This window comes from Bolinopsis microptera, chromosome 12, assembly GCF_026151205.1.
Source record: "Bolinopsis microptera isolate Bmic1 chromosome 12, MBARI_Bmic_1.0, whole genome shotgun sequence".
NCBI classification, from domain to species: domain Eukaryota; kingdom Metazoa; phylum Ctenophora; class Tentaculata; order Lobata; family Bolinopsidae; genus Bolinopsis; species Bolinopsis microptera.
The window spans coordinates 13,334,537-13,355,919 of record NC_087083.1 but is presented as its reverse complement, the minus strand read 5'-3'; the positions used below and the strand labels follow the sequence as shown (position 1 = coordinate 13,355,919).

General features: G+C 36.9%; 2 protein-coding genes across 2 annotated transcripts in view; one reads left to right on the top strand and one right to left on the bottom strand.

Moving 5' to 3' along the window:
* The window catches only part of LOC134823822 (cysteine dioxygenase 1-like), a 34,178-nt gene extending 25,041 nt beyond the window's left edge, over positions 1 to 9,137 (bottom strand). Inside the window, exon 1 of the mRNA XM_063835400.1 lies at positions 9,134 to 9,137. The gene's annotated coding sequence lies outside the window, so the exon portion shown is untranslated. The remainder of the gene's footprint in view (positions 1 to 9,133) is intronic.
* On the top strand, positions 2,114 to 11,913 carry LOC134823820 (ERO1-like protein beta). Its single transcript, XM_063835397.1, has 12 exons — positions 2,114 to 2,210; positions 2,688 to 2,804; positions 2,930 to 3,013; positions 3,260 to 3,357; positions 3,801 to 3,874; positions 4,330 to 4,450; positions 9,381 to 9,523; positions 9,729 to 9,868; positions 10,198 to 10,336; positions 10,628 to 10,737; positions 10,867 to 10,973; positions 11,217 to 11,913. Exons 1-12 carry the CDS (start codon positions 2,142 to 2,144, stop codon positions 11,347 to 11,349), a joined length of 1,335 nt encoding a protein of 444 aa, XP_063691467.1. The 5' UTR covers positions 2,114 to 2,141; the 3' UTR covers positions 11,350 to 11,913.
* The last annotated feature ends 9,470 nt before the right edge of the window (positions 11,914 to 21,383 follow it).

Below are 21,383 nucleotides of genomic sequence, written 5' to 3'. Positions count from 1 at the left end.
TTTTGTTGAACACAAGATACAATGTTCAGTGTATAGTGCTATACTAGTTATTGTGTTGAATACAAGATACAATGTTCAGTGTATAGTACTATACTAGTTATTTTTATTGAATAAAAGATACAATGTTCAGTGTAAAGTGCTATACTAGTTATTGTGTTGAATACAATATACAATGTACTGTACAATGTATTATGTGTGTGTATGGACTATGGCTCTGCACATTGCATAATGCATAACAACTAATGAGTCCAGCACGTCAAACCAGAAGAAATAGAAAAGCATCTTTTGCTTTGTTAGTGTTCAATAGTTCTTAAACAGTACACTGTTATTATCAGTTGTTATCTACTCTGTTATCAGTTGTTATCTACTCTGTTATCAGTTGTTATCTGCTCTGTTATCAGTTGTTATCTACTCTGTTATCAGTTGTAATCTACTCTGTTATCAGTTGTTATCTACTCTGTTATCAGTTGTTATCTACTCTGTTATCAGTTGTTATCTACTCTGTTATCAGTTGTTATCTACTCTGTTATCAGTTGTAATCTACTCTGTTATCAGTTGTAATCTACTCTGTTATCAGTTGTAATCTACTCTGTTATCAGTTGTAATCTACTCTGTTATCAGTTGTAATCTACTCTGTTATCAGTTGTTATCTGCTCTGTTATCAGTTGTTATCTACTCTGTTATCAGTTGTTATCTACTCTGTTATCAGTTGTTATCTACTCTGTTATCAGTTGTTATCTACTCTGTTATCAGTTGTAATCTACTCTGTTATCAGTTGTTATCTACTCTGTTATCAGTTGTTATCTGCTCTGTTATCAGTTGTTATCTACTCTGTTATCAGTTGTTATCTACTCTGTTATCAGTTGTAATCTACTCTGTTATCAGTTGTAATCTACTCTGTTATCAGTTGTAATCTACTCTGTTATCAGTTGATACTGCAATTATTGTTACTGCAGTACTGCCAACAGTTGTTACTGGAAGACCTTTAATATAGTTGTTTATTATTCAGGAAGTACTGTCATGTTGTATGTAAATACTGTGTGATTCAGTGTACCTTTGATCATTACACCTTACTGCACATTTGGTATGTTCCATTAACGAGTCCTACAGTAAATTTGTAATTTTAGAAACCTGTAAATTAAGGTTTGACACTTGACAGTTCACAAAGTGTACCCAGATGTTCAATAAAAGTCTCTAACCGTACTACTAGACTACTGTATTACACTACCGTACTAGACTACACCAGGTGATGAGCTGATCTGTATTGATTGTTTTCTGATAATAATTTCCCTAGGTTTTTTATTATGGTCCATATCGCTTCTTTTTATCTGGTTTAATCGGTCTTCTTAAAACATGGACGCAGTTTAGCCATGCTGGAGAGTGGAGAACCTACTTTCATATACATACCAGGAATGCAATGTTAGTCTGAAATTATCATTCCTACTTCGTGACAGTGGCACGTGTTCAATCCAGACTATTTGATGTATGACACAATCTTACTTGTTATTTTGCTATTTGTTGCGAATAACAGGGGACGAACATGCCCGAGCATGTTAACCTCTTTATTTTATAAATGATTGGTATCAATACCGGGATGGCCCTGTCCCGTCACTAACTACAATACTACAATAGTAGAACAAATTACCTACTAAAACTGCTTCCTAGCAGATCATCCTAGTCTCATATCACTTTAGTTTGTGTATGTACTATGTTATAGTCCTAAATCTTAAACTTGGCGTTCGTTGGTCATTGATGAGGTATTTCCTCTGCTATTTCGTTGCATTATGTTATTATGTTATTATGGTGAAACTAGCGGGTTGTATTGCGATGAATGAGGGCTTGTAAAATTAAACATATTGACTCAGTAACTTTTACTATAAATTTAATAGATTTGTAGTGTTGTAATTAGTTTAAAACTAATTAAAAAGAGCTACGAGTGCGCCTAGCATCTAGCGCCTAACATCTTTGTGTTAACCCAGAGGAATCTACGATACCATTGTTCATGGAGGTGTTTTTTTACAAGTTCTCTTTTACAAGATCTCTTTTACAAGTTCTCTTTTACAAGTTCTCTTTTACAAGTTCTCTTTTACAAGTTCTCTTTTACAAGTTCTCTTTTACGAGTTTTCTTTAGATCGCAGTTAATGAAAACCAACAGGTTGTGCTATGTAATCGTTCAACTTTTAGTTCTCAGATTACTTTCATCTTTCCAGGTAAATCATAATTTATCTTAAGAATTAAACCTCGAATTTCTTACTATTTTAATATTACCACCTCTCTGAAAAGCTCGACAAAAATCTCTATAAAAAACTAGATATTCGTTCATCGTTACAGTTACGTGAAGATGTGGACAAGTAGCGCAACTGTTACTGTAGAAATTAGAATATCATATGTAGACAGGATCCACTCAGACACAGCTAAATCTCACATAACCTCACTTAACCTCACTTAACCTCATTTAACCTCACAGTTGCGTGGACAAGTAGATGACTGTTACTGTAGAATATCATATGTAGACAGGACCCACTCGGACACAGCTAAACCTCACATAACCTCATTTAACCTCACAGTTGCGTGGACAAGTAGACGACTGTTACTGTAGAATATCAGATGTAGACAGGACCCACTCAGACACAGCTAAATCTCACATAACCTCACTTAACCTCATTTAACCTCATTTAACCTCACAGTTGCGTGGACAAGTGGACGACTGTTACTGTAGAATATCTGATGTAGACAGGACCCACTCGGATAGCTTTGAGAATCTAGCAGAATTACTGAAGAGAGACTACTTCAGATTCTACAAGGTTTACAGATCTTACTCATCATATTAATTATAACATGAAACCCGCTGGTTTGCAGATATATTTGTGAAATAAATATATACGTATAATTTTTCGATATTACAACCTGAATGTAAAATATTTGCCAGGTAAACCTTGACAAGCCGTGTGAATTCTGGGAAGATAGAGGGGTGTGTACACGCAGCACATGTGCTCTTAAAACCTGCACTGAGGTAAGGAATCATTGGTGGTACGTCATGACACGTGGTGTGACGTCATGCCACGTGGTGTGACGTCATGACACACGGTGTGACGTCATGACACGTGGTGTGACGTCATGACACGTGGTGTGACGTCATGCCACGTGGTATGACATGTGGGTTTTGGGAGGACCTCGTATACTGCTGAGTTTTACAGCTGCAGTACATGTTATCAATTTAATCAAGTAAATTCCTCATGTAAATTGCCTTTTTTGACAGGCGGAGGTACCCTCGGGGTTAGCAGAAAACACAAACAAGTCAACAATACCAACATGCGAGGAGGAGAGGGAACTCAGCAAGATCAACAATTTTATAAGGTAATTACTAACCTTCTAGAGGGAGGGGGGAGGGGGCATCTACCTGGAACATTCCTCATAGTCCCAATACAATGTAGACTATGCGCTGAGAATGTTCGAGAATAAGCTTCGATATCTCAGACGACACGTGCCCAGGTGGAGCCGCGCATTTCGATTGACTGTTAAGTATTAGTTCCCTAATACAAGTAGGTTATTTAATTATTATAATATAAGTATTGTTATTTGTTGCCTCAAGTGAATGAATATGGTGCACACTGTGACGGTATTACTGTTTGTGGGAATCCCATTATTTGGATTTACTGCTACAGTTATATCGCGAAAATGCTTTAAAACTGTCTCAATCTGCTAATAACTTTCCCCTCCAGGGCTCAGCGCGTGGTCAATTTATCACCGATTAAATTAATCATTGCTAATTCAACTAAACAATATTATGTCCATTTCAGCGATGACCGAATAGCTGCCCTTCAGAATCTGGAGAAACAGGAGTCTGATAATATTAACTTTTGTGTACAAGAAGGTAAGAAAATGGCATCAAGGTTGGTATGTAAACACTATTTACCTTACTCGGGAATATTATGACTGGGATAAAGTGGCGGGTTTTGGAAAAGTCCGCCATATTTTTCCCGGTCATTAATTTTCCCAGTCATAAATTAACCCGCTATAATGTTCCCGAGTAAGGTAAACTAATAGTAATACATTTTGATGTTTGGTAGGTTTTGGAAAAGGTATACAGTTATACTTTACTAGCCTTGATTTTCGGGCAAGTGCAATTTGGAAAGTCTACATACCGACATGTGCGGCGCGCGCGAACGTTATTTTGTATGTAATCACACAAATTTTCCAAACAATCGTCTACGGCCACGCTAATAAACTGGCAAATCTAATAAACTGGCAAATATTTTCCAAAAAATAAATACTAAAAACACCTAGTTTATAGTTATCCATTTTTAAAATTAACTTTGTTCATCACAGATGAAGATTCTGAGAAGGCGGAGTTCTACGACTTGCTTCAGAATCCTGAGAGTTATACGGGATACAGCGGCGAACCTTCCTGGAGGATCTGGAGAAGCATTTATGAGGAGAACTGTTTCAAGTTAGTAGTAATTTATTGCAATTATGTTGAAATTTGGTTATTTCCACTTGCAGCTATCATTTTGTCTGAACAAAATGATACGACGAAATAATTGAAAAATAAAATGTATAATTTTTCTGTCACAACAGCTTCGTCAGAACTTTCTTATCATTCAATTTTTGAAAAATTCATCAAATCGTCTGCCAAATAAAATTAGAAAATACCGAAACCGCAGGCTTTAAAATAGAATTTAAAACGTCCAGTTTGATAAATAAACAGATCTTAAAGAACGAAGTCTGTAAACTGTAAACTTACCATTAATAGATATTTTCATCTGTGAAAATATCTATTTCTCTACTCACTTTGTGATTACCCCATTCCAATCACGAAGTCATCGTCATCAGCGTAACACATCACGTCACCGGTCCTGTCGGATGGCCTCACAAATCCACCTACTTCCCTCTTTCCTGGATATCCTGCTTGCCATTTGTCGATCCTGTAGTGTATAATGAAGTACTTGTCTACGTAAGCCTCTCTCGAAGGGATCTGGATACCTCCAAAGAGTTCTGGACAGCTTGAGGATGCGTGGCTTTCAATGTTCCAAGTGACTGCAAACGACCGATTGCGCTGAAATATAACTTCATTTTGATTTCATGGAGACAGTTGTGCATGAATTGAAGTTCTCTTAGGTGGTGGAAATGTGTAAAATTTGTGATGTAAAGAACGGTTGATTGCAGATCCAATACTTACTCCAACGTTGATATGAAAGATGCTCTTAGTAAATCGTTGGCTTCCACAACCAGGGACGTTTACGTAGAAATCTTCAGCGCCTAAGAGGGTCAGAGGGTGTAAGTGATTATATTTATTATTCTATCTTCCTGTAGTTTGGAAGATGGAATGCAGGACCAAGGGCTATGGATAAATATTAGGCGAATTACTACTTCGCATTAATACTGAAAAAAATATGCTACTTCAAATGGCATGTTTTCAATCCTGCAGATATTGCAAAGTATTACCTCGAAGTGCACTGACTTTAATTCCGCCAGTTGCAACGTGGAAGAGGTTTGTTCCAGTAATATATACTGAACCAGCCAAGAAGAACTGGAGGTTCCCCTCTAAGATCATGCCCTCATACTGGGGTGTGCTCCCCCAGGCAATGTTCATGGTCAGCTGGAAGTTCTCCCCCATGCGGTACCCCAGTTCGGAACGGTGCCAGTAGATACCGTTTTTGCTAGGTTGGTCGGGGAAGCTGAAGATTTATTTAAAAAAGTTAATCTTCAAATTTAACCCCCTAAAGTACTTGGTACTCAAAATAAGATTATGGGAGAAATGATTATGTGATCGTTTCATTGATATTCTTTTAAACTTTCATCACTCTAAAGAAAAAGAGGCTCTTTTAACGACACTCTTAAAACGCTCGACATACCCTCTCCCACATTTCATGGTCCCCTCCTCAAGACCTCACCTACCCCCAAGAAAGACACCACAGCCAAAACAGTGATCAACCTCTCTGGACAGACCCTCTCCACAGCTGAAACTGACGTCCTCTCCCTTGGACTGAAGTTTGTCCCGACACCCACCTCAGATCCTACCCCCGACCTGGCTCCCCTCATACAGAATATCACTAAACAACTAGGAGAAGGCATGGAAGCCTCAGCCACATATCAGGTCACCTCTGTATTATCTAAATTTGACAATAAACGTGACATGACCACCGACAATTTGACTCCACAACAACGTACCGCTCTTAAATCTTTAAAATCTAAGAAATCTGAATTGAAATTTCTTCCTGCTGATAAGGGCAACGCCACTGTTGTACTGACTCACGATCAATACATAACCAAAGTTACCGACCACTTATCCTCAGGTAGTTACACCCTCTTAACGAAAGACCCCACTCAATCCGTTACCACTAAACTACAGAAAGTCCTCAAGAAACTACACACCGACAAGAAGATCACGACCGACCTATACCACAAGATGCGCAACCTACATCCTAGATGGCCTCAACTTTACGGACAACCTAAGATACACAAACCCGGCGCACCTATCCGTCCCGTAGTCAGCTTCTACAACACCCCCCTCCAAGCCCTCCACAAAGTCCTCGCATCTTTCCTCAAACCCCTAGCCCAGAACCCCTTACGCCTCAAAGACTCTTCCGACTTCAAACATCGCTTCGACTCCTCTCTCAATCCCTCCTTCCACTACCACGCCTCCTTAGACGTCCAATCCTTGTACACCTCCTGTGACATGCGCCTAGCCCTCAAAACTGTCATCTCCTCCTTTGAACAGAACCCCTCTCGTCTTCCCTCCAATGTCACCACCACCACCATAGGCTCCCTTATCAACTTTTGCCTTGACAACTCATACCTTGAATTCAACGGCTCCTTCTACTCCCAAGACGAAGGTGGTACAATGGGATCCCCCCTCATTGTTGAACTAGCTGAAATCCGCCTTGCTGAAATCGAGACCTTAGCTTTATCCTCATGTCCTGACCCTCCGAACACTTACTCCCATTTCGTTGACGACGGCCTTGGATCTTTCAGAGACAGAAACCACGCAGAATCCTTCCTTACATTCCTTAACTCCCTTACTGAAGACCTCAACTTTACCCAAGAACATCCCTCTACAGACGGAACTATACCCTTCCTTGACGTTCTCATCCACCCTGACAAATCCACATCAGTCTACAGAAAACCCACCCACACCAACCTCTACACCAAGTACTCCTCCTGCACCACCAACTCATCTAAGAACGCAGTCATCCGATCACTGACCAGAAGAGCCCACAACATCTGCTCACCCCAACACCTTGACGACGAACTCCAGACAGTACGACACGTTTGCCTCCAGAACGGCTTCCCTCCTCACCGCATCACCACCATCATGGACGAAGTACAACGGAAATTCACCAACCCCTCTCGCCACCAATCCCTAGCCTCATTCAACCGACAGACCCGTGAACATGCCCTTAGTGTTTCTCTTCCTTTCCATCCCTCCCTATCCAAACCCATCTCCAAGATACTCGGACAACACGACATCAAAGTCACCCACTCCTCTGCTACCTCCCTCCGCAACCTCCTCACCAAAACGAAGACCACACCCCCTACTCACCTCACTCCCAACACCATCTACGAAATATCCTGCTCACAGTGCCCCTCCAAATACGCCGGACAGACCTACAGACCCTTGGTCCACCGCATGAAAGAACACGAACGATGTTACAGACTCAACAACGCCATCGACGAATCCACAGACAGAATCAAATCAGCCCCTGCACATCATGCCCTGACCACCGGCCACACCATCTCCTGGAACAACATCGAAGTCCTCAAATCCCTCACCTCACGCTCCCAACTTGACCTCACAGAACACGCAGCTATACAAATACGACAACCAGCTATGAACAGAACAGACCGCGCACCCAAATGTAGCTCCCTCTGGGACCCCATTCTTCCTAAAATTGCCAAATCCTTAAAGTCCAGACCATCTGGCATTTCCTTCTCAACCTCAACAGAAGACTAAATTTTTATTGACATTGTACTGTAATTTTCACTTTCCCACCCACACCTCCCCCACCCTCCATCCCTGACACCACTCAATCACATATAAGCATTGTCCACCACATCACATTCAGCTGACGACGATTAACACATGTTTATTGAAAGCTTCTACAAGTTAAATCATCGTATCTCTTATATGTTTTTAACCCAACTCCACTCAGGCTCTTTTATAACGAAACTAATTTTCAAGCTAGTTTGTAAGCTAGTTTATAACGGACCTAGGTGTGAACCAGCTGGTTGAAGCTTGAGAGATCCCTAAGAGCAACGTCACCAGAACTGTCAGACGAATAGAACTAACGGCCATGGTTAAGATTATTTTGAAACCTAATAAGAAAGACTGTGATGAGATGGCTACAATACCGTAGGGAATAAAGGGAAAATTTCTAAAATAATAGAATAGAAAAGTGTTTGTTGTTATAACAGAAAAACTACTCGAATTAAAGCAGAGAAGCGTTCTCCTTTGGAGGTTTGAATGGATCTCATGAGCTGGTTGGGTCGTGTAAGGACTCTCAGCTCAGTGACAGACTGAATCAATATTAGAGCAACCCTTATATTTTAAAGCACCCCGGCTAGTCTGTGGAACATTTTCACCGCCCAAAACTTGGAACTTTCGTCGTCCTTATCTAGACGACTAATGTGTTATCTTAATTGCCTTGCAGGTGCGTCGTGAGAAATTAGAGGGCTAAATGCAGAAAATATGATTGCATTAGTCCCAATATCACATGAACTTGAATTCAATTTCAAGTTCTTCAGGGAGAATTCAGAATCACCTTGGCGGTTCACAGTGCCTCATATTTTATAACTTTTATTAAAATCAACAGAACAACATTTTAATAAATATTAGCAATCTCACGGGTGGAGTCCAGAAAATTCGTTTAAAATGTAATTATATTCACATAACGAATTATGATAGCATTGTGATCTTGATGAGTTAACTTCCGAATTCAACGCAATTCATCAGAAGCTTAGCTACCGCAATACATTTTTTACCAAGATGAATTTTATCCGAAATTTGTAATGAATCCAAACATATCATACGTATTCAATGTTCTATTCCGAAACAAATGTTCATTGTTTTTAATATCATGGATACTAAATTTTGTTTCTTACCTTAATAAAGTAAAAAAGCTTCATAAGAACTCAAATTATTTTGAAATTGTAATCAATTAACTAATTGTTTGATTAATTTATTATAACGTGACAATAAGTCCTGTATATCGACAACAGCACAATCTCTGGAAGAGATCTGCTGTTTAAAATTATTTAACCAAAATTTGTCTCAGCCTTTTAAAGAAGAGCTGCACAAGTTCTCTTCAATTTTAAGTCTTTTAATAATAATATTATTATAATAATAACTTTTATTTGTAATAATTTTTTATTTGTTTCAGACCGAAGAAAGACAGTTTATTTCTAGATCTGACACACAAGTCAATCAACTATATGTGTAAAGAGAAGCGTGTATTCTTTAGAGCAGTCTCGGGATTACATTCCTCAATCAGCATACATCTAGCTGCTAAGTACCCAGTACAAGGTTAGGATATTTGCTAAATACCCCGTATTTAATAAATATTTGCTAAATACTCCGTATTTAATACGGGGTATTTATATACGGCCTATTTTGCCCTAAACAGTAAAATTCGTAAATTCAAAGATACGCTAATTCAATTGATTTCTCATATCGCTGATTATTTATTTTTGATTTTGATTTTTTGATTTTGTATATATAATGTCTTCAGATTTTTTCGGACAGAAGTGGGGACCTAACTTGGCAGAATTTACCAGAAGGTTTTTACCGGAATCCACTGCTGGAGAGGGGCCACACTGGCTGAAGAACCTGTACTTTGTGTATCTCGTTGAAATGAGAGCCATAACTAAGGTTAGTGGTACTAAGTTTCTTTCTAGAAGCTTCTAGAAAGAAACTTCCAGAAGTTTTGTATGTTGAGGTTAGTGCTCTGTTGACTTGTTGACTTGTTGACTTGTTGACTTGTTGACTTGTTGACTTGTTGACTTGTTGACTTGTTGACTTGTTAACTTGTTGACTTGTTGACTTGTTGACTTGTTGACTTGTTGACTTGTTGACTTGTGAAAAGATGCCCATAAAATACTTACAATCATCATAATCATATATCACGTGACCACTTACTGCCCTCATCACGTGACATAATTAGCATAATTAGCATTAATTAACTCCTAATAACACACCAGGCTCTGCCGCTGTGGAAAAGGTGGGATTTCCATACGGGTAAGCCGGAGGAGGATATCAAGACTAAAGAAAATACTATCAGTATTGTTGAGGGGCTGCTCTCATGTCCTGATACTTTCGACGAGGAACAGCTTTTCAAAGGTGGGGTGATTGGGTAATTGTGGAATAATTGGTAATTTGGTAATTGTGGAATAATTGGTAATTGTGGAATAATTGGTAATTGGGTAATTATGGAATACTTGGTAATTGGGTAATTGTGGAATAATTGGTGATTGGGTGATTGTGGGACTGTGATAATTAAAAATGCAAATATGGCGGAAAATTTTTGTCAACTTATCTCCCAGAAAAACAAATTGTCGTCAATGGCGAAAATGTCAGTGATTCCCTTGTTATAATTTAACTTAATTTAATGTTGAATTATGATAATTACAGGCCCAGCTGCCGAGGAGATCCTGAATGAATTTCTGGTTCATTTCCGGAACATATCCCAGATAATGGACTGTGTAACATGTGACAAGTGCAGATTATGGGGCAAAATACAGGTATGTTCAATGATCAATTACCACATCTCATGACGATTAAAAAATTGAAACTTTTCAAAGCATATTGTTTCCTCCATTAATAAATTCACTGGATATGACTGACCAATATTCAATAATTTCGCTTCGCAGATACGAGGTCTGGGAACTGCACTTAAGATCTTATTTAGCGGAGGGAAACCTGAGAATCTTAATTTGGAGAGGGGAGAAGTTGTGACTCTGTTCAACGCTTTTAATCAGTTAGTTTAATTATATTCTTTTTTAATTTGTTTTGCCATTAATTTGTTAATTTATACCGAGACACTAAATGATATTAATTAAAATCAGGACCCATGTAATATGTTTTGCCACTTAAGTTTGTTCGCTATTTGCCAGAAAAATTTAATTTACCGAGATTGTCAGTGACATTAAAATTTGTTGTTAAAAATGTTAACAATGCAATGCAAACAAATAACAATGTTAATAACATCACGTGACCCCAGGTTATCCCACTCTTTACACTACGTCAAAGTGTTCAAGGATCAGATGGACTACAAAGAGGAAGCAGGACCACCCGAGGAATCGGACAGGAAACAGGAAAACTTATTTAATACCTTTACTCGTGGGGAACTGTGACGTCACGTGAGATTGTGACGTCACGAGAGATGGTGACGTCATATCGGGCTGAGAAGTGTGACGTCACATGATATCATCAGATGTGTGACGTCACGTTAAACACAGTACTGCACACCGTGACCCAGAGTTATTTGAACTGTTTACTAACGACCTGAAATCTAGATAAATAATATGGGGCAAAGATGGAAGATTGAATTGTTCTGTTAAGATCTGTTTGATTAGCATTTATTTGTTAGAGCTAAACACATAGGCTGATAGTTGATTTAGGGTTTTAGTTTCTGGATCAATCAATCATGTTTTCTTATTCATGACCTACTAAAATGTAATTGGTGCAGTAAAACATAAAACTGCTGCACGGTTTCGTATTTAGGTTAAAATTTCCCAGTCTTTATGCATTCAGCTGGTTAGTTTTATAGGTTACAATAATAAAAATAAATTATGTAAATGTTGATAGCTTTTGTTTTTTGTTATAAGTTTTTGCCAGACTTGTCACACGTTTTTTCTAAGTTATTGTCTCGTTTTAGTTTGAGTATTTCATTGCAAAGTTTTAACGATTTACTATGAAACAAAGGATTTTTCTTTATTCTAGCAAAAATAATCAAGAAACGGGTGATATAATATTCATTCGAATTAATAACATCGTCGATGAGTTTCGCGCGTTATTTACCTAGCTTCTCAGTTCGGCGGGGCCCAATAGCGCATCTCGCCGATCTAACGAAGATGTGGTTGCGAGAAGCATTTGCATTATTTGATGCGCGGCCCAGGTCTTACCTGAGGACCCCAGGCTATTATGTTCATTAATAATTAATGAATAAAGATTTGGCGGAATGACAGGCTGAGCGCGGCCCAGTAACCCAGGTCCAGTAACGCATCTCGCTAAATACATTGTATGTTTACAAACTACCAGGACGCGCGCCGAGTTGGACTCGTCGACGGTATGGAATAGATATTTTACGAGTATCACCCGTTAATAAATACATGGTTTGTCATTAATTGTAGGTTTAAAACCTACCAAGACGCGGCGAATGGCGACGCGCGCGCCGGTCTTTAATATTTGAAACGAATATTATATTTCTGCAATTTCACGAGTCGTCGAGTATCACCCGGTAATGGGTAAAACATTAAGTCCCAGCAAATCCTACCGGCTGGGGTCTATCTCCAAAAGTAAAATTAAAATAGTTATAGAACAGTAGTATATCAGGGTTGAATCTCACCCCGAAACAGTATATATTCTGCTCGACCTTCTGATTGGTTTAAAACCGTCACGTGAGCTGCAGAACAGTGTCTAGTTGGCTGTTGAAACCTGTCACGTGACCAAGGAGCATATCACGTGGGTCAAAAAGCTGTGTCTGATTGGTTGAGTTTCTCCTAAAGATTTCTCTTTGCAAGGAAAAGTGAGAGATGAGACAACTAGCTCAACAGACGAGCACTTTAATAAGTAAGAGACCAATGCTTATATCTTTTATTTTACAGTTACACTCACATCACACGCAAATTCACATTTAGTTTCACAAGCATGGGAGCTCACCTGGTCCAACGAGCTTGGTATTTATAATCACTTATACTGCACTCTCATGCGGCTTCTATATTAATATAGAAAGTGATACAGTGTCACATGCAACTATAAGTATAATGTTTGGATCGGTTTCTCCTAAAAGTTTCTCTTTGCAAGGAAAAGTGAGAGATGATACCAAAACCTCTTTGTATGTTCTAATTGTACAGTTGTTCAATTTATGGCATTGTTTTATCTGACGTCTAATTCATTTAGTCAAATCATACACCTGTTTCATTACATGGAGACAGTGGCACACTATGATAATCACGACTTGTAGCAACTTAAATCACAAATTTACATTCACTACACTTTAAATAATGTGATGGCCCATTGGCCCTCATCCCATGACACAATATAATAATTTCAGTCCTTGCACAATAAAAGGTAATTAACAAGTAACAATGACAGCCGACCGTGTGCACTGTCGGCAGGTGTGGTAGAACAAAGAATGTCAATGTAAAATAATCTCGAAATTTATCCCTTTTGAGTCCAGGACCAGTCCCACATTTTTGTAATATTGTAACCCTACGAATATACTAGCTAAAATTCTGTGTCTTCTTCGATTTTTCGTTCAAGGTCCTACCGTTCGCTTTCTCGTCACGATTGACAATCTTTTATGCAGGACACTCGTGGAACCTAAAATTATCATACATTAAATATTATTGCACAGAACGCGCGCGCAATTGCGCGTTCCGCGCGAACTGATAACATTAGCATACTTTTACTGTACGCAAGGAGGAAAATCTAGCAGTAGAAAACTGCCACACAATTTTAGGTAAAAATTCCACGTAACTTTGATAATTTGTTAATATCGAAGTTTGAAACATTAAATTAGTCAATGCAAAACTTAGACAAACCTACAAAATCGGCGACAGAGAGCCTACGGATACCGATTCTGTATTCCCCTACGTGGCGAACATGCTCCATGTGGATACTGATGTTCCGCGTCTGCCAACCATTCCGTTGCCACAAAGGATATCGGACTGGGGTACTCTTTTCTAAAGTTGACCTCCACTCATTGTGTGAGTCCCTTGGCCATTTCTTGATTTGTATTAGAGGGCATCTGAGGTTTATCAAATACTCAGAATAAGAAATAGTAACTCGAAAGAAATAGTAACTCGACATATAAGAATACCATAAAACATGTATTACTATTGACCAAATAAATCAATATTCTAATATCTTACCTATATCTAAAACGTTCTGGGTGAATGGCTAATCTTTAACATGCCCAAGTTATGTGACACCGGCCAAATATCAAGACTAAACCATCAATGTTTTGAGCTGGGAACAGCTTCACCAGGTCACATGTCTCTTTGAAAACAAGTGAAAGTTGTCTGTTTGAAAGCGAGTCTGATGCCAGGCACTGAATTTTTTTGAAATTATGACAGTTAATAATAATAATTGGTAATAATAATAATTATTTGCCAATAATAGATAATAATTAATAATTGATGATTAAACGCTAGCGGATTAACGTACGTTTTGGTGACATCCACCTCCAGCTCAATATTGAGTTGTTGTTTGCTGATGTTTATCCCGTAACAGGAGGGGTGTCGGGGTACTGCTCAAGGAACCCGGAAAGTCTAATTTTAAATTTTCCAGAGTCTCAATTTTTCAATTCCTGTCGGTACCAGGTTTTGTATTCTAACTCAATGAAACACCATCCTAAGCTCAAGCCCCTGAGTAAGTATAATGTTAGATAGGTATAATATTAAATAATGATATGAAAACAATATAATAACACAATAAAATACCAGGGGCTAAAGTTTTTAATTGTGAATTCTGAAACTTGAGTTAAATTTATTGAGTTTTGAAGCAATATGCCTGACATCACTTATTTAAATATATCAGCGCAATGTTTGACATAATATCTTGTCAAATTTACGTGGTAAAGTAATGTTATAGACTATAGTGTACTGTTAGAAGTTACAGTAACGTGGTAAAGTAAGTAATGTTCACTCTTTTTGTGTATTTGAGTACTTACAAAGCTGGATACAGACTACACAGCATGATAATAGCAAATAATAGCAAATAATAGCAAATAATAGCAAATAATAGAAACATACTTTAATAGAAATTAATAGCAATAAATAGCAATAAATAGCAATAAATAGCAATAAATAGCAATTAATAGCAATTAATAGTAAATTATAGCAAATTATAGCAAATAATAGCAAATAATAGCAATACAATGTAAGCGGGGTTAGATAAATTGATACCTTTTTTTAAAGCAAAACCAATAAAACTTTTTTGAAAATGGTCGCAGCAGTGTGTTGGAGTGAACTTTGATAAAAGTTTTATACAACAATGAATAATTAAACATTATATTAATAAACTGCTATATAAGAGGTTAAATGGTGCTGTAAAGGATGCCACAAATCAGATCATAGGACTGTTAGCAGTGCACCCTACTGAGAAAATTAATAATATAAGGTATAATATAAGGTATTAAAATACATTAGAATGTACAGTAAAACCCTCATATTACCGTTGTTTTTGGGAAAAGATTTAACCCTGATGAATTGGTGTTGGCGGTAAATCAAGGTTTTAATTTTGGGTTAGACTTGAAGACAATATGTAAAAGAGTATGTGATAATTTTATCAGAATAAGCAATTGTACAAGCAGAGAAATTATTACTGCCCTTAGAGTGATGTTTTTGAGGGGCTTAAAATGAACAATTTTGGCTGATTTCATGGATGATTTTGAGGGCAAAAAATTGGGAAAAATGTAGAATTAGGGTCATTGAACACAATAAAACTGCAAAGTGGAAAATTTGAAAAAAGTATATCAGCACAATGTTAGACATAATATCTTTTCAAATTTACGTGGTAAAGTAATGTTATAGTGTACTGTTAGAAGTTACAGTAACGTGGTAAAGTAAGTAATGTTCACTCTTTTTGTGTATTTAAGTACTTACAAAGCTGGATACAGACTACACAGCATGATAATAGCAAATAATAGCAAATAATAGCAAATAATAGCAAATAATAGCAAATAATAGCAAATAATAGCAAATAATAGAAATATACAAGTGGTATACCGTTTGTTTGAACTAAAAAATGACAAAATCGTCACATCCGTCACTGTGAAATTGCCCTGAGGGGTTTTCAAGTGCTAAAGGCCACTGCTTATTGTTAACAGGTTGGCTGGATGAGAAGACCATGTGATCAAACTGTCACATGCAAAAATAAAACAGGAGAATCATCAATTGCACACGCCTCGCCCTCCTTCTATTGTGTCTGAATGAGGTGAAGACTGAGGGCCAGTGGGCCATTACATTACCAACATTGTTAAAGGTATAATGCACATAGTCACATGAATGTGATATTATTTGTGATTATTTGCAATTACACGCAAGCCAGTCAGTAATTCAGTTGGTCAGTCAGTTAAATGCAATTATTTACAATTTCTATATTATCAGTATGAACAACAAGGGTAATATTATCTTCATTACAGCAGGTAGAGTGGTGTCAGGTGTGATAAGCTCCCTAAATATTGTTGCAGACACTGTTATACAAATAAAATCCTACTATTGGTCTAGAAAAGACACGTCGATACGGGAAAGCAGATAAGTTGATTATTAAAGTATATGTAGCAATCTTATTAAATTGCTCCAAACACTTTTGACAGTTTCCTGCTGTATTATATAATTGAAGATTGTTGTCGCTAATACACATCCACTGAAATATTATGAGCCGAGTATTTTGCTCATTCTGTGACAAATCTTTTGCCAATAAATATAGTTTGGCCACACACAAAAGTCGGTATCATCAAGAAAACCGAGAATCACCCTCTACCATTTTGCCGTTCTCAGAAGCTACATCTGGAGTTACTGAAACTAAAATGGATTATCCTGCTTCCACAAACTCAGATGCTGATACAACATTATCTCAGGAAGACAGCTCTAACTCTGAGGAAACAAGTGATGATGAAATTTCAAAAGCAGAACCTAGTAATGAATCTGATTCTGTCCAGCGATACAAAGGCAAACAGAAAGGAGTAGAAAAAGACCAAATAAACAATAATCCTGAGGAAACAAGTGATGATGATGCATCAAAAACAGAATCTATTAGTGAGCTTGAGTCTGACTCTGTCCAACGCCACAAAGGCAAACGGAAAGGAGTAGCAATCGACCACAAAAACGAAAAAGTACAGGTTAAAATATCAAAATTACTCAAAACTCTAAACATCCTGTTACAAAGTAAATTGTGCAAGGAGGAAGACAAATGTATAGACTTTTTATTCTCTTACATAATGAAGACGGATCTGTTTGAGAAGTTTGAGCAGCATCTCATTGACTGTGGACAAGACATTGCTACGATTTTCAGTATGGAAGAACGAGCTTTTTTAGATGCAGTTATCACGACTAGTAGTCTATCTGACGTCAACAAACTAATGAATGAGAACGTGAATATTCTCAAGAAGATGCTTAAACTTGCATAAAATTATCGTCCGGAAGATTTTTGAACTTTAAAGCCAAACGTTGATAGTTATTGATTAGGATTTTGAATATAGAGCTGATGAATAAAGTTTATTTAAAGTTATCTTCGAAAATCTAAACATGTGTTTCATTGTCTACATTATAGTTTAAAATAATACATTATTGTTATAAAATATAACGTCATGTCACGATCGTGCATGATAGCATAAGGTATAACAATGGAGGTGTTTCCATCAAACATCGAATTTATTAGTATTGAGTATTGAGTATTGCATATTCATTATGCAGTATTCAGTATTCATTCAGTATTCATTCAGTATTCAATCAGTATTCATTCAGTATTCAGGATTCATTCAGTATTCAGTATTCATTCAGTATTCATTCAGTATTCATTCGATATTCGTTCAGTATTCGTTCAGTATTCAGTATTCATTCAGTATTCGTTCAGTATTCATTCAGTATTCATTCAGTATTCAATCAGTATTCATTCAGTATTCATTCAGTATTTATTTATTCAGTATTTATTTATTCAGTATTCATTCAGTATTCATTCAGTATTCATTCAGTAATCATTCAGTATTCATTCAGTATTTATTCAGTATTCATTCAGTATTCAATATTCATTCAGTATTCATTCAGTATTCATTCAGTATTCTGTATTTATTCAGTCTTCATTCAGTATTCATTCAGTATTCATTCAGTATTCATTCAGTATTCATTCAGTAATCATTCAGTATTCATTCAGTATTTATTCAGTATTCATTCAGTATTCAATATTCATTCAGTATTCATTCAGTATTCAGTATTCGTTCAGTATTCATTCAGTATTCATTCAGTATTCATTCAGTATTCATTCAGTATTCATTCAGTATTCATTCAGTATTCATTCAGTATTCAGTACTTAGTATACTACCTGATGGAGATCTGATAATAATTTCAACACTACTATATAACAAATAATTTGAGGTATGACCAAAATGACCAACATGACAAAAATGTAATGTAATTGGAGGTATCAAATCTATTCAATCAACTTCAATCAACTTCAATCGACTTCAATCAATCTATTTATCTACAACCAACTCAACCAACTCAACATCATGAACGATTCATTGGAAACATTTTTCGGCAAATTATTGATGGAATGTGATACAAAATGTACAAACTGTTCAGATCTTGAAACTCGCGTGAAGTTTCTGGAGCGTAAAGTGTTCATTTTAGAGGAGATTGTTCAAACCTCACAAACAATAGCAGAGATTAATGAAACTATTTCGCCTCAAAGTGGAAACCAATCTATTGCTCAATACAAGTGTTTCGATGTATCAGTGCAAACGGACTCCAGCAACAATAACATTCAGTATGACAATGAATGTGAGGTACCAGAATCATTTTTGTTGATTGATGATGATGGCTATGTAGAAGCACCTCTATCAATTATTTCTAACAACATAGACATTTCAACCAGCGAGATTACAGACACTGGCTCAGTTATTCCAAGAAGTGGTGAATATTATGCAGGATTAGATTTAACACCTGTGTCAAGTTCAGACCTTACTACAGACTATGAAATCCCTGATATCGCCATCACACCTGTTGAACTTATTGAACAGGCACCATTCAGCAAATTTTCTGTTGAAATCTTATTTGAGGAATTAAAGTTCAGCCACCACTTCCATAACAGGAAATCAGTCTACTTTGGGAAACATCCTTACGTGTACAGTGGAGGAATGCATGACCCAAAGAAGATCCCCCAGGGATCTTACATGGCAAGTATATGTTCCTTTCTAGATGAGCTATTCCCAGAATACAACTACAACAGTGTTCTGGTCAATCTCTATGAATCTGGAGAGGAACATATGCCTGCTCATAGTGACAATGAAGAATTTATTGAAGAAAATTCGTACATTGTAACAGTGTCCCTTGGTGCTTCCAGGATGATGCAGTTGACTGAAATCAAAACAGGACAAGTGGTGACTTCCCTAATTTTAGAACATGGAGATGTATGTCTTATGTCCAAAAAGTCCCAACATCAATTCAACCATGAACTATGTCCCGATCCACTATGCACAGACAAAAGGATCAGTTTAACTTTTAGACTTATCAAATCAGTTGTCTGCAGTCAACCAAGAAAATCACCTTCTACAGCTAGTGGATATGTACCCTACAACGAAAGTGAATTTGAAGTCCACCATTCCAGAGTTAAGAGTTCAGCCAAGTCAACTGCAGCGCCTCCTTCACCTGAACAGATCCCAAGTGACCTGCCAATTGATACCATCTACATCAGCAGCAGTATGTTCAGGGACCTCAACGGAACTCTACTAAGTTCGAGGAAGCAGAAAGCTAAGGTGTTCTTCTACCCTGGAGCGAACTCTGCTCAAATGTTAAATAGGCTGTTACATGATGAGGAGTTCAAAAAACTGGACAAAAAGGGTGTAAAGCGTGTTTTCATACTAACAGGTACAAACTACGTAGATTCTGTCTGTAACAATTATATTTCTATGAAAAATGCAACAGAAGGAATTGATCAAATACTTAGTATACTTTGGGGAATGTTTATTGGAGCAAGAATTTCAGTTATAAATATTTTACCTAGGAACAGTTATAACAAAAATGAAGTTATCAACGAATTAAATAGGTTTATTTCTAACACCTGCTCTAGCCATGGGTTAAATTATATAGATTTAGAACGTAATAATAGACTATTTACCAGCCGAGTTACTGGAGTAAGGAAACAGGTATTTTTCAAAAAGGGAATAGATAATGTTCACCTTAATATCAAGGGAATCGCCAGGTTGGCGAAACATTTAAAATATTTATCCCACAATGAGCAAACTTAGTCTTTCCATTCAGATTGTAGAAAGTTCTGTAGTTAAATGAGTATTTGATACTTTTATCAAAGAATCACATTTTAAATTATTAAGTCACAAATAAATCAGCATGACATAAAACTAAATGTCATGAATTTTATTTAAATTGCTTGAAGAAGAAACGTATAGATTTGTCCTCCTTTTAACTTTATTATTACCACATTCGTACCTCAATAAACGATAATCTCTCTCTTGGTCTATGTAATATACAGGGTGGCCTGACTAATCTGGCAAAAACTCTCGAACTACAGGAGCTAATATTTCGCGAAAAGCTTGACATAATTGGAATTAATGAGACAAACCTTAAATCTGATATAGACACTAGTACACTTAACTTCCCCTTAAACTTTGATTTTATAAGGTGTGATAGACCTAACGATAGAGGAAGAGGAGGGTGTGGTATATTGATCAACCAAAATGTAAACCACAAATTACTCAATTTAGATATAACTTACTCTGATATTTCTAAAATCGAAGCTATATGGATACAACTCAAGGATGCCAATCTGTACATTTGCTGCTTCTACAGATCACAAAACTTTTGTCACCTAGATACTTTCCTTGATTATATGACTGAATGTATGATGAAACTTCAAGGTAAGAAAGTAATATGGATTGGCGATGTTAATGTTAACCAAAACTCTTTATCTGATCTAGATTATAAAAAGTTAGATATAACAATGAAGCTCTTTGGAATGATACAGACTGTTACAGGAATTACTAGAGTTGCAAACTTAGATGGTAGGATAACGCAGAGCACAATAGATGTTGTCATGACTAACTGTTACTCTAATTTCATACTAGAGTGTAAAGTACTTGATGATAGAATAGGAGATCACCAAGCTCTCAAATGTGTTCTCGACTTTAAAGTAAGTAAAGCTAGTAAATTCCAGAAGGTTCTTATCAGAGACCACTCCTTAAACAATCTGAAAGCCTTAAGCTATTTTCTGGGATCCTCCAGCAACTACAGTAATATTCTAAGCTGTACTGATGTAGACCATGCCCTAGATGGACTTAATCATCACATCCAGGAATCGTATGATAATTACTGTCCACCTAAACAGATAAAATGTAATAGTAACTTTCTCTGTAATCCCTCTAAAGAACTGTTGGCAGAAATACGGAAGAAGAAGATGCTCTTCAGAAAGTATAAAAAGTGTTTAGGAC

Coding starts and splice junctions, on each gene's coding strand:
- LOC134823820 (XM_063835397.1), top strand. CDS start 2,142: ATGAAAACCAACAGGTTGTGCTATGTAATCGTTCAACTTTTAGTTCTC. Junction 3,358..3,800: donor AAGATCAACAATTTTATAAG/GTAATTACTAAC, acceptor TGTCCATTTCAG/CGATGACCGAATAGCTGCCC. Junction 10,738..10,866: donor GATTATGGGGCAAAATACAG/GTATGTTCAATG, acceptor TTCGCTTCGCAG/ATACGAGGTCTGGGAACTGC.